Consider the following 13,901-nt stretch of genomic DNA (forward strand, 5'->3'; position numbering starts at 1 on the left):
AGGAACACAACAGCTCCACTAGAGCCAGGTAGTTGAGTGTATCCTCAGACGGTGACTTTAGTAGCAGCATTGTGAGACATAGTAACAAGCACTAGAAAGTGAATTTCACTGTGGCTTGGAGGGTGGGTGGGAAACTGGTGACATTGGGAAGGGAAGGTCACTTTGGGGGTGGGATTGGTGTTGGAACATTGAAACAACTGCATTATGAGCAACTTTGTAAACTGCAGTGTTTCAAATTTCAAACAACAAAAATTCTCCCTCACTGAAGGTGCTCACCTTGCCCGAATCCTACCCTGGCTTGATCCCTGGCACCACATGGCTCAGCCAGAGTCGGGAATCCCTCCTGAGCCCTGCTAGAGGAGACCCAACTTCCCCTTAAACAGAGATTCTCCCTGTGTTTGGCGGCTGCGGAGGAGAGCACACGCGCAAGCCTCCCTCGCTGAGGGGGACCTGGGGCTGGAGACAGTCCATGGGTCGAGGCCTCAGGCCCCAGCACCACAGGATCCTGAGCGTCCAGTGCAGCGCTGGTCCATGGCTGGGTTCCCGAGGTGCCCCACCCCAGCCCCACCAGGCGCCTGCGTAGCGCCCAACACAGCAGCACCGTTTCCTAGGGCCCTTATAAATCACAAGTCAGGTAGGCTGAGAATCACTGAGAGGGTCCCCTGGGTGCCTTGAGCCCACCACCTGAAAAGGGGGGAGGGTGCAAAGTGACATGTGTTGTTAACCTTGATGTAGAGCAAAGAAAATCTATTTCTTTGACTCAGTAGGGCCTGGGGGAAATAGGGACTCCCTCTGCGGGGGCAGGGTTGAGTGTCTGTGGAGGTGCTGAGGCAGGCTCGGGCAGTGAGGGTCCTGGCCCCTGGGACTCTCCTTCTGTCCAGGATGCTGGGTTCCTTCTGTGAGCCCAGCTCCAGGTGGGTGGGCCGTGTGCTTTCCTGGTGTTTCACAGCCCCACCCTCAGTGTCTCAGGCTGGACAGCACTGGGCCACCCTGTTACTGGGTGCGCTCTCTTCCTGTCAACTCTGGCTGTGGCAAGGCTCAGAGCCTTCGCGAAGGGCATCCTGTGTCCAGGGCTCCCCTCCACTCTCTGCCCTCGCATGCACGCGTGCTGTAAGCTCTACAGACACTGCGACCCGACTTTCTGCTTCCATGCTTTCTTCTGTGCATCTGCACATTGAGCACGTGTGTGTGTGTGTGTGTGTGTGTGTGTGTGTGTGTGTGTGTGTGACTGGGGGGGAAGGTTTTTGCCACCAGTTCCTCGGCATCGTGGGTTGGTCAGAATCCATCTCTGACTCCAGCCAGCCTCCCGGGTCTCCCACTGATCGTGGACGTTCACTTCTGACTGGGAAGCTGCCGTGTCTGGGGGGTGCTGCAGACAGGCCCTGCCCGGCCGCAGAGGCGCTGTGGATCAGCTTTGTCTGACACAGTTCCTTAGTTCCCACTCCAGCCTCAACCCCTCAGCGGGAGTGACACAGTGTGTGGCCGACAACCCCACCCCAAGGCATCCTCACTTCTGTGCATCTGCTGGCTCCCAAACCCCACTGGGCGCATCACCCCCCAAACCCCCACTCTGCTGCTACCCTAGACTCTCCCTTCTCCCTCTCTCTCCAGCCCTGGGGCCTCCAGCAGAGCCGCTGCCCTCACGCACAGGAGGGCCGCCATGCTATGGCCTTGCCCGGAGCAACAGGAGGAGCCCCGTGCCCAGAGGCAGAGCCACCCCTTTCTCTACCCGCCGGTGCCCAGGGGGGTGGATGCTCTCAGCTGCTGGGGGGTGGAGATGAGGCCTGTCTCTGTCGGCCCGGGTGGTCTGTCCCCAACACCCGGCCTGGGCTCTGTGCAGCCCTTCACACACATATCTGAGGAGAAAGCAAGAGGCGCTGTGTCCCACACAGCATCTCACCTGGGGCCACGTGGCCAGCACAGGTGGGAGGCTCTGAGTGAGGCCTCAGCACTGCTTGCTCCCCCCTCCCCCATCGCATGTCCAGGGGCGGCCCAGGTTGTTTGTGCGTACCTCCCTACCACGCCTGAGTGCTGGACCCATGGGTAGCCAAGCCCCATCAGGAGCACTGCTCTCCGAGCACTGTTTTTTTTAAAGAATGTCTCACTTTCTGTCTTTGTTTTATTTTATTTATTTATTTATTTTGTGGTTGTTGAACCACATTGTTACTCTGTCCTGAAGTGCATCTCCAGATGGTATCGGTTCTGGAAGCCAGTCTTGCCACGCGCAGGTCACGGTAACCCAGCCCGCCAGCCCACGCCCTGCTCCTTCGCACCCCCCCCCCCCCCAGAACATGTCCTCATTCCTTTTAAAGGCCTTTTGTGGCCTTAAAGGTTTTGAGGACATTTTCTGGAACACAGCTTTACTATTTAAATTATTATGGGGGTTGTGGTTTCTCTGTCTTCACTTTTATGACAAGCTGTTGGTCAGGGCCTGGACTTGTTTGTTCCCAAGCCTTTGTTCAAGAAAAACAGCCTCGGTGAAATGTGGTTACTGTGGCAAAAACATGAATTCTCCTTAGAAATGGCCTTTTGGGTCCATTTCCTAGAAAGCCCGTGGTGGAAGTTGGGACTGCTCGTTCGCACTTGCGTGTGTGTGTGTGTGTGTGTGTGTGTGTGTGTGTGTGTGTGTGTGTCTCCCGTGATGACCTGGCTCTTCCCGCTAGAGGATCAGAGGTGCTCGGCCTTGTGGCGGATGCAGAAGAGAACAGAGGGAGTGGAAAGAAGGGGCCCAAATGCAAAGTGGGTCCCTGGGGCAGCGATGCTGCCTCAGCGGTGGCAGGAGCTCGCGGGAGTGTTCAGCTCCCGTGAGCTGGACGGGAAGAGGGAGGAAGCCCAGCCACAGGCCACGCCCACTCTGACACTCCTGTGTCTTGGGCACAAACACAGCACCACCTGTCCACCAGAGACTGTTCCGGCTGCTAAGTTGGAAACGTTGCAGCTACTGCAAATGGTGAGAGTGTGTTTCTGAGTTCCCGTGGCAGGACATGGCACAGAGTGGCGGCAGCAGACTCGGTGCCCAGGGCAGCCCCATAGCCCAGCCCTTCCCAGTATGTGCCCCCCCATGCAGTCACACCGTGAAGGGCTGGGGGAGCCCCTGGGTCTCTGGAGAAGAGCTCTCTCCCCACTCATGGAGTCGCAGCCTCACACCCAGGGCCCCAAGCTTGATACCATCACACGGCGAGTGAGGCTGAAACCTGGCATGTTGGAGGGACACAGCACTTCAGCCGCTAGCTCTGTTCTGCGGTCACTCTAGAGAACAGTCCAGGACTGGCCTGTGGTGTGTTGGGGTCAGCTCTCTATGAGCCCTTTGACGTTTTCCCAGAATGGGAGCAGCTCTTGCTTTTACCTGGTTGAGATGGAAGGTGTATTCGAAATAGATTTTAATTCATGCTCTGGGCTGTTAATCTCACTGTTAACTCACCGACAATGTGAATGTAAAGTGAAGACAACAGGGAGACCCCAAAGAAGCGAAGCCTAAAGTGAAGGTTTCTCCTGTGTTACGTGGTCTTCTATGTGAGATCACTGCCAAGTGACCCACTTCCAGAGGCCTCACGGCTCAGTCCTCAGCTGCATGTCCTCGTAGGGCAGTTGTGTCCTCCCCGGGCCCCCTTCAGCAGGAAGCAACCACATTCTCCACTCATCTGAATGAAGGATTTGCAAAAAACAGAACCCCCCAAATGCCAAGCTTGGTTGCTGGGTACCCCTGACACTGTCACCAGAATCAAAAGTGATTCTCCACTGCAGGCTTCCTGGAAACTGTTGGTGGACTTCTACTATGTCTGGACCTGGTTATAAAAACCCAGCAGTAGCTTCTTAGCTGCAGGCTGGTAAGGATGGCAGAGGAGGACTGGGGAGAGCTGCCACCCAGGGTGAGGACCCCAGGCTTCTCCCAGTCCACCCAGGAGCCCAGGATGGTTTTAGACAGTGAAAATAGGATTGAGGGGCTGGAGCGATAGCACAGCAGGTAGGGTGTTTGCTTGCACGCGGCCAACCAGGGGTCAATTCCCAGCATCCCATATGGTCCCCCGAGCAGGGCCAGGAGTAATTCCTGAGTGCAGAGCCAGGAGTAACTTACCCCTGTGCATCGTCGGGTGTAACCCAAAAAGAAAAAAAATGGGATTGAGGTCTAATAGTTTTTTGGTGATGTTAGGCAGTAGTTGACTTCCCATATCAGGAAGACTAGCATTAGGAGCTGCGAAGCATTCCGACCTTGGAAGTGAGCAAGGTCAACAAAACTGCCCCCGTTGCATCCACTGCAGATGCTCCCAGACCTCAAGGCAAGGTGCAGCCTCCAATGCGTCTACTTTCAGCGATTTTGAATCCCAGGATATTTAACAGCATTTTACAAGTAAATTGTGTGTGTGTGTGTGTGTGTGTGTGTGTGTGTGTGTGTGTGTGTGTAAGAAACGGAAAGGGCTAGAGATATAGAGATAGAGGTGTCCTATTCATATCCCAGGCTCTTGAACACTTGCAGTATCCCGGTTAATCATTGATGCTTCCGTGCCTGATAGGGCCACCAGAGCTGGCCTGCTGCGGGGGCCAAGTGCGTGTTTGTGGAATGTGAGGACACCTTTGGTGCAGTTAATGATTAATCTCCTCCCTTGCCCAGTGCCAGTACTCTGCTCTCCATCTCTCTGGTGCTTACCGAAGACTACTTGAGCGTCTGGTCTTGCTTCACAAGGCGAAGGAGATGATGATGATCTGCAAATTTGTAGCAGGACCAGACTCTGAGTGGATTTCCTCCTATGGGAGTCTTTCCTTAGTATCCTGAAAGCAAGAGCAAGGTTTTAACAGGGTAACTGTTATCTGATGCTCCTATGCAGGAACCTCATGCCAAGATCACACAAGGTGACTTTGCTTTTCTGGGCTCATGATACTGTCACCTTCAATCATATAGAATGTTTATTTGTACTACCCTTTCATTCCCATTGCTCAAAGCCCTAAACTACTTAATGAATTTGTGTGCTGTACATTAGTCTTATCGACATGCTAATAAAACAGATCACATATGTTTGTTCAGATTTTTTTTCCTGTTTTACATTGGTCTGGTGTGTCATCTGCAGTGAAGTTAGAAAATAATGGTTAAGGAAAAAGAATAGAGTAGTGAACTGGAGAGATAGTACAGGAGTTAAGGCATCTGCCTTGCATCCAGTGAACAAAAGCTTCCCTGAGCATTGTCACAAGTGACCCCTGAGCACGCAGCTGGGAGTGAGGCCTGAGTATAGTTGAGTATGGTCAAAGCCATCCCCCCAAATGTGAAAGTAATAAAGACGGGCTTAACTTATCCCCCCAAATTGTAAGTAGGTGATACTGACTGCTACGAGCTTTGTTTTGCTGGTGTCTGTTTTTCCCCCCCGAGGACTGACGGCCAGTTAGTGAGGAGTAGACTGCGGGGGGCCTGTGAGACTTTGTGAGCTGGCAGTGGCGGTGAGGGGTGCTCTAACGAGGGAGGTGAGTGCTCCCTTGGGGGCTTCCCTGTGATCTCAGCTTCCTTCCCCAGGAAGACATCTGCGTCCTGACTGCTGCGAGAGGTGCCTAAGGATGAGCCGGGCTTGAGCTGTTGTGAGGGGGTGAGCACAGCCAGAGGTGACGGCTGCTGCTTCCGGTCCCTTCTTCCCATCCCCTGCATGCTGCCACTGCTGCTGTGTCCTCTCTGGCTGTGCTGGGAGGCGAGGGACGTCACTGCACTGTCACTGAAGGCTTTCCTTCTTTGTGCACTTGGGGGCATCCAGAAGACTTTGATTTTACCTCCTCTGGATTATGTTTTCTGTTGTCCCGGAGTAGCTGTGTGCATAAAAACGTATTGCCACCCCCACTTTGTAACGGGCACACTTCTTCCCCAGGTCCCTGGGATGTCGTTCATTTCCTGTCTGGGTCCCAGGCTGTGAGCTCATCAGCAATCTGTGGCCAGCACCCCTGAGATTGAGTCCTTTCTGCAGGGCTTTTAGGAGTTTGAGTGCCTTTGGGAAATTTTCTTTCCCTTAAAACCGAGTGTTTCTTTTTGAGGACTTTATCTCTCTCTGCATGTTCTCTTTGGGGAAAGACCTGCTTTTGGAACAAGTTGATGCGGCACGACTCAGATTCTTCAAGTACCTAAAAGGTGCTTAACACTCGATGGATGATCATTTCTATGAGAGAAAACCAGATTGGAACAGATTCACATTGTCCAATAGAATCGCTGAGCAAGAACATGTGTCATCATAACTATTAGTAGCTGCCTTTTTAAAAGGTTGTTAATTTTCTTCCTTTATTTGTCCTTAGTTTGCAATATTACAGATGTTTTGCCACGTAGCTTAGCACCTCACTGTATGCCTAGGCTTCAGCTCATCCACCAACGTCACAGAGAAGACCCCTTTTCCCAGTCTTCCCGCTTCCTGGCCTCCAGCAATTGTGCCATAGCTTCAGTGCGATTAACTTTGAAAACATATTTTGCATTCTATTCTCATGCTGTCTTCGAAACCCAAGATATAGTTGGTGCTGCCTGCAGACGCAGCTAGGGTTTGCCACGTCTCGGGGCTCACCTACCCCTGTGGCTGGGGTCCCTGTGCTGGAATTCAGGTCTAGGCTCTTCCTGCTCGCCATGAGTTATGGCACCGGCAGCTCGGCATCATTGAGAGCTCGTCTGCAGTCAGAAGCTCGGCCGCACCTTTGGGAGCAGAATGTGCTTGTTAGCTGTGGGCTGGGAAGTGTGTTGTGTGTTAGTGTGGCTAGAGCCTCCACATTCGTGCCCATTTAATTGACCTAAGGAAAATTAGACTCCCAGAACTAGCATTTTCTTTTTCTTATAATTTCTTATAACATACATTAGGTAACATGGTTACAATAGTGTTAACATTTATGGTATCAATGCACTAAGTCACCGCATTTCCCCGCCCTGCGAAAGTGCCTGCGATTCCTCATCAGCGTCCATGTCACTTCTGGTTCAGCTCTTCAACTTCTCCTAGTGAAACTTTCCCAAATGGTTTCAGGTTCCGTTGTTTTTTTTTTTTTGGGAGGGGGGGAGCACACCTGGTGATGCTCAGGAGTTACTCCTGGCAGTGCCCAGGGCACCATTTTGAGTGTCAAGGATATAACCCAGGTTGGCTACATGCAAAGCAGGCTCCTTGCCTGCCATGCTGTCTCTCTGGGCCTGGTTTCCATTTTTAACCAGACCTAAGAGTTATGTACCTAGTGATTTCAGAGCCAGGAGCCTGAGTCAGCCCACTTTCTACCCCTAGGACCTTGAAAAATCTACCCAAACTCTCCACTACTCACTTTTCCCATCTCGAAACAGAAGGCAGAGTGGAGCTGGAGGCCTGGCTGCCTTGGCACAGTCAGTCTCTCTCCCAGAAGGTGTCTGGACACAAAAGTGCTCCTGAATATAAACGCTCTCCTTTCCCTTTCCTGAAGGTCCGGGGTTACCCAGACCCCCAGGTGACGTGGCACAGAAATGGACAACCCATCTCCAGTGGTGGCCGCTTCCTGCTGGACGGTGGCCCTCGGGGGGCGTTCAGCCTGACGATCCACGCAGCCTGTGAGGAGGACAAGGGGAAGTACACCTGTGAAGCCGCCAATGGGAGCGGCTCCCGCCAGGTGACCGTGGAGTTGACAGTAGAAGGTGAGTCCCGGAGACCGTGGCCACGGTGGGCGGTAAGTGACTGGCTCCCCCCGGCCTGCAGGAGTGCATACCCATGCCTAAAAGCTGAGCAGTGAGTCTCTGCAAACCTGGGCTCCTGGGGCGCGCTCAGGGGTCAGGCACGTGCCTTGACTTGCAAGGACTTGAGTGTGATCGCTGGCAGTGCGTGGCCCCTGAGCAGTGCTCTAGTGCTGGGTGTAGCTCAGAGCCCCCCGCCCCGAGCACTGTGTCCCTCCGCAGGCTGGGCCTGAGCATTGCCACTCTGCTGGACTCTAGCATTAAATAAAGGCCCAGCCTACATGGCCGAGTGTCTCTGGCAGGAGGCTCCTCCCCTGAGCACCGCTTGCGAGCCCCCCTGCCACCAGCAGAAAATGAGCAAAGGAAACATCCCGAGATGGGCCTGTCAAGCCCACCTCACCCCTCACCTCTCTCCAGCTTTCCCACAGCTGCTTCCCTCACTTCCCCGCTCAGATGTCCCTGGCTTATTAGTGACCCTCCTGACCCCAGACACCTCCCTCATCAGCCTCCGCTTGCCAACGCTTAACACACAGGGATTCCTTAATACACCACTTCCTGGTCTTGGATACATATGCCGATTAGGAAAATTTGGAAAATTCAGAGGAAACATACATAGGAAATAAACATACCAATGTGTTGACATTAGGTAACTACTTTTACTTCATAGTTTTGAAAAATCAGCTTTATTACGACTTTAAAACTTCCAGGAGAGGGGCCAGGGGCTCTTATGGGGTTGAAGTACTTCCCTTGCGTGCAGCACAGAGCTGGAAGGAGACCCCCAGTACCACTAGGTGTGACCCGGAGCTCAAACAAGAAAGAGAGGGAAGATTTCAGGAGAAGCATCTGACCCTAAGGCGGAGTTTCTCATTGACCCTGTATTCCCGTCTGCTGAATGGCTGCTGTTGGCTGCTGCTCCAGGCAGGAGGCGTGGGGGTGTTTGTTGTTGGGGGACTCCAGTCCCCTGAAGTAAAGCGGGGTCACAACTCTCCCAGACCTTCCTAGGATTCGCTTCCTCCATTGTCCAGATGTGGTCCTCTTAACCTGGGGCAGTATTCGTGAGGGCTGGTACCTGTGTGGTAGCCAGGGAAGATTCTAGAAGGGGTGGGTGCACCTGAACCAATGGTTACTTCTTGTCCTTCGTCAGCTAGGACAGAGAGACTGTTTCACAGAACTGAATGACATAGTTTGGATGCTTTCCCCAAATTCTTTAGCTCAGTGACTCATTTGTTTGGTGACCTTCAGGTGCCTTGGGCTGCAGGAATCCAGGTGGAAAGTGGCCCCTGGTCAGGCTCCGTGTGGCCTCTGGTCAGCCAGTGCTGGTGCTGGGCTTCCCCCGTGTTAGGCACTTTTCAAAGTAACACTCAAATGAAAATGAACCCATGCCCTCGATGAGATCAGGATCCCATAATAAAATACTCAAGGGAACAACAAACACCCCCAAACCAACTCTTGGATTCAGAGCACGGAGCTGAGGTTGCCAGAGCAGGAAGACGCCGAGATCCAAGAGCCAATGGGAGGGATCCTTGGCAGTAACCGTAGTGTGACCACTGATGTTGAAGAGGTGTGATAAAGCTCTCCAGGCTCAGCAGTGCGAATCCATGTGACTACGATTTTAAAAAACTAATAGTTTACATTGGGCTGGAGCGATAGCACAGCGGGTAGGGCGTTTGCCTTGCACGCAGCCAACATGGCCGACCCGAGTTTGATTCCTCCGCCCCTCTCAGAGAGCCCGGCAAGATACCGGGAGTATTCGATATGCCAGACACAGTAACAACAAAGTCTCCAATGGAGACGTTACTGGGCCCGCTCGAGCAATAGTTTACATTGAGGGAGGAAATAACACCCTCCAAAGTCATGGTAAAATGACTTTGTTTTCTAAAATGTGATTTTAAAAATAGGGAGAAGAATTCTTTCAGTGAGATTGCACAGTACTGAACTTTAACTCCATAAAAAGACAAGCGCTATTTTCCTTATCAGAAGGCTTATCAGAAAAATGGTGATCACCATTGTTTACTTTGGAACAGTTAGGAAAGCAAAATGTGTGAGCATTTACCTTCGGATTAGACTTAACTTACATATTTCTTTACCCAGTCCTTTTGCCTCCGGCTACACATTTATTTGGCATGAGTTTTGTGTTCAGTGTGGACCTGCCCCTGCCCCCCCTTCGAAGCCCCACCTTGTGCTCTGAGCAGTGTCCTTGCTAGATGGACCCGCAGGTGTATTCATACTCTGTGATGTTTGCCCTTGAAGGCAAGGAGGACTGCATGGCTCAGATAATAGAAATGTGTTTTCTCTCCTTCTGGAGACTGGCAAGTCCCCAATCACAGGCTGGCCAGCCTGGTTTGAGGAGGGGACACCCCCCCGCACTTGCAGACACACCCCATTTCACACGGCGGAGAGACCCCTCGTATCTCTTCCTCTTCTTTTGGGTGGTGAGGCAGGAGCTAGGTGCCCTCCAAGTGACGCTTCGGGGGTCTCGGCCAGCTGCACTGAGGTTCATGTGCTTGAGGACGAGGTGGCACTTGGACTCCGCAGTGCTGGGGTGCCAGGCCGGCCGGCAGGACGGCGTGTCCAGGGTCTGCCCATGATGCTCGAGGGACCATGCGGGGCTGGGATTTAAGCCTGGGTGGGCACATGTCTAACTGTGTCTCTCTCCCGGGTCTCTTCCTCTTCTCAGAAGGGTGCTGGCCCTTCCCGATCTGAGTCCCATTCCCAGGACCCATTTGACCCTTACCTTATCACAAGCCCTGCCTCCCGTACTCACAGGGACAGAAGTTCAGCCTGTAACGCCCCTTTTTGTGGCTTTTCTGCTTGGAGCCGGAGGAATTGGGAGTTATGAGCCAGAGGTCCAAGGTTCTGGGTCCAACTTCTGCCGCTGCGACGTGTGTTTGTAAACCCCTTGGCCTCTGTTTCTGCTGAATCAACCTTTTCGATTCTCATCCTAGAGGAAGTCAGGTCTGATGTCTCAGCTAAAAGGAAAAATGTTCCCAGGCCAAGGTGCCTGGGGCCAGGAGGAGGGAATGGGCAGGTGGGACAGAGTGGAATGAGGAGGGGCCGTGGCTGCCATCCCCGTCCCTCGCCCTTTGGTTTGCGTTGGGGAGACGCAAGCCCAAACACTGGAGAGGCTCTGCCTTCTAGCCCTCTGATTCTGCTGCATCCTTTTCACGTCTGCACCCAAGCCCTGTCTCAGGTCGGGGTGTGTGCTCGGGAGCCACCCAGAGAGCAGAAAGGAGCAGAGACTGCAGGAGTCGCCCTTCCTGCCTTGAGCAGTTGGATCTTCCAGGCTGCTTTCTTGGCGGGACTGCAGCCCCACCTGCCCTCCTTTCCACTCTGTGCTATTCTCCTCGCTTGCATGAATGAGTTGACAAGAACGGAGGGGTCCAGATTGTCCTTTGCGGGGTCGGGGGGTGTCTCAGAGGACGTGTGGTCCCCACACCACAGCAGCAGCATCTCGCAAGCACGGCTCCTCAGTAGCACCTCTGGGTCCCAGTGGGCAAGTTTAGAAGGTGCAGTTTTCCTTTTCTTTTTCTTTTTTTTTTTTGTTCTGCTTTGATTTTTGTTTGGGGGACCATACCCGGCAATGCTCAGGGATTCCTCCTCGCTCTGCACCCTGGTGACGTCGGAGACCATACCGGACTCTGGGGATCAAACCCGGGTAGGCCACAAGCAAGGCAAGTGACTTACCTGCTGTCCTGTCTCTCCGGCCCTAAAAGGCACCATTTTCCAATGGCCTTTAAACCCACTCACATCAAACTGTTGGGGAACCTGAGTCCAATTTCTGTTGCTGTGAGCTGGAGCTAATTGCCACCCTCAGGTGGTGCGAAGACAGCGCTGCTCTGGCAGATGTCCAGCATATGGCAAGTGTCTCCCTGGGACATTGGAGGTGGTACTCACACCTCGCAGCAGCTGCTGCGAGAGGGAAATCCTTATGTGGGGAGCAGAGGACAGACAGGGCAGGTCCTCTGCTGAGGGCTCTGCCGACAGTCAGGGGAGAAACCTGGTACATCCTTGGTGTGATAGGGCTTAGCCACAGGACCATTCGTGACCTTATTCTGGGGACAGTGGAGGATCTCCATCACCGTCCCCGAAGCATGGAAAGCCCCAGGACAGCCCCAGGACAGCCCCCAGCTCGGGTGCAGAGCAGAGAAGAGACAGGTGTGTGTCCCGGGAGCCTCTTCTCTCTCCCAGGCCACACTCCAGTCCTCTAGCACAGCCCCGCACAGCCCCTCCCGCGGGAACATGGCAGAGCCTCATGTCAGCCTCCGGTTTCTAGTAGCCATACTGGAAACGGAAATAACAGATCTCATTTGACTATGCTGTTTCTCTTAACCCCATATGCATGGTATCATTTTTGCATGTAATAAATATAAGGTTGATAATGAGCATTGGAGAGAGAGTGCAGAGATAGAGGGGCTTGACCCAGGTTGAAATCCCAGCATCACTCATAGTCCCTGAGAGGTACACAGGGGCAATGCGTGCTTGTATGAGCCAGGAGTAAGTCCTGGGCACCACTATCTGTGCCAGTGCTCCAAAAGCAACAACAATTATTAATGAGATAATTGACACTCTTCAGTGCTGGGAGTTTGGAACAGCACATCTCTGTACATGTGGCAAGACTTGAGCGCCAATCAAAATGATCAGAGGAATTTCTGAAATCGTAGTGGGTGCGGCTCTGCCTCAGATTTTCTGACTCGTGAGATCTGTTCAAGGTTTTCCATTTCCGTTTTCTGGGATGATGACGTTTCTGCATACTAGGAACAGATTTTGGAGGTCCAGATGACTGGTACTTACCTCTCCTACGTTAGGGCTCTCCAGACAGATGGAGCAATAGGTCCTTCATACATGTATAAATGTGCTATGATATGTGGACATAGATCTGTGAGATCGATGTGTACTGAGATTGCAACAAGTCCCACGTGCTGCCGTCAGCAGGCGGATGAGTTCCAGTTCAGACCCTCAGGCCTGAGCATCCGGAGGGCCGGCAGCCGCCCCAGAAACAAGGAGGACACGTTTGGTTGACTGTCTAGGCACCCTGTGGCCCAGCCCCGTTGCACGCGGTTGACCATCACCCCAACTAAGTGCTTGATTACAGTGTTCCTGCATTCTGTCGTGGGTTCTGCTCGGCATGTCTCTGCTTGCTGAGCTGTCCGACAGGACTGCGGATGAAGCTGCACTGAGCTGGTGTCAGCGTGAGCAGTGGGTCACGGTACCTGACGCAGGCAAAGAAGTCGAATGGGGGAGCTCCCTCAGACTGCAGATGGACTCCCCGTGCCCCTGTGAAATCTCCATCCTGCCAGCCCAGACTCCCTGACCACCCGGGCTGAGGTGGGATGCGGGGAGCACCTCGTTCAGTGGGGCAGACGGGAGAGGAAAGGCCAGGCCCAGCCCAGATGGACTAAAGCCATTCATGCTAGCACTGGGGGGTGGGGGGACACTCCACATGCGTCACACACGCTTCTCTGCCATCTTTCTGTGCCCACCCTCCAGAGGGGCAGATTTGTGACTTGTTTCCACATGGGCTCGGTGCATGACATTATATCCCTCCAGCCCACAGCTGTTTCTAGGCTGAGCTTTGAATCCTGATGTTTCTCCAGAACGCCTGTCACGATTCTCCCGATTTTGCTGCTGTTATTCTGCCCTAATTTCTCGTACACGTCTTACTTTATTTCTTCTTAGAAACCTGGTCGTGTATTTCTCAGTGAGATGCTTGGTCCATTCTTTTCCGTCTGTAGGATACTCCAGGGGGGTCCTTCCTTTTCCAGAGGTGTCTGCCCTATTTTTTTCAAAACAAGCCAGAATCCTAAACCATCTGAACTGCCATCCTTTTCTGTCTCGTCCGGTTAAGAGTCCGGACGCAGAGAGCAGCCCTTCCTGGCCCGCCCCTGGTGCGTGCGTGCAGCGCCTGCATGCGGAATCTTCCGGGCAGGCTGCTGGCTCTGTTCTGCTCCTGCAGGACGACCTCCAGAGCCTTTGTCTTGTCTCTCTTCCACTTTGCCCTTGCTTCCCGGGTCCCCACCCCCAACATATCCGTGACCGAGGATGTAGCTCCCGAGAGCACATGCCGCACATGTACAAGGCCCTGAGTTTGATTGCTGCTGGCCCCCAGCCCCTGTGGGGGTGCTCCCAGGGGCCCTCAAGCTCCGCAACGTGCCGCCCCCGAAACTAACAAAAGCCCTGATTGTTTTCCAAATCAGCAGCTCCCCCTGCTGGCCCTTGGTGAGCATTACCATCTTGCTGACCTCTTTCCTTATGTCTTTCTCTTCCATAC

The 13,901-nt window shown here is 53.3% G+C and overlaps 1 protein-coding gene across 1 annotated transcript in view; it reads left to right on the forward strand.

The window, feature by feature from the left end:
• MYLK (myosin light chain kinase) overlaps positions 1–13,901 on the forward strand; it is a 206,873-nt gene that overhangs the window by 58,969 nt on the left and 134,003 nt on the right. Inside the window, 1 exon segment of the mRNA XM_056127583.1 lies at positions 7,390–7,597. Coding sequence (XP_055983558.1) covers positions 7,390–7,597 — 208 coding nt within the window.

This window comes from Sorex fumeus, unplaced genomic scaffold, assembly GCF_029834395.1.
Source record: "Sorex fumeus unplaced genomic scaffold, SorFum_2.1 ptg000063l, whole genome shotgun sequence".
Lineage (NCBI taxonomy): Eukaryota > Metazoa > Chordata > Mammalia > Eulipotyphla > Soricidae > Sorex > Sorex fumeus.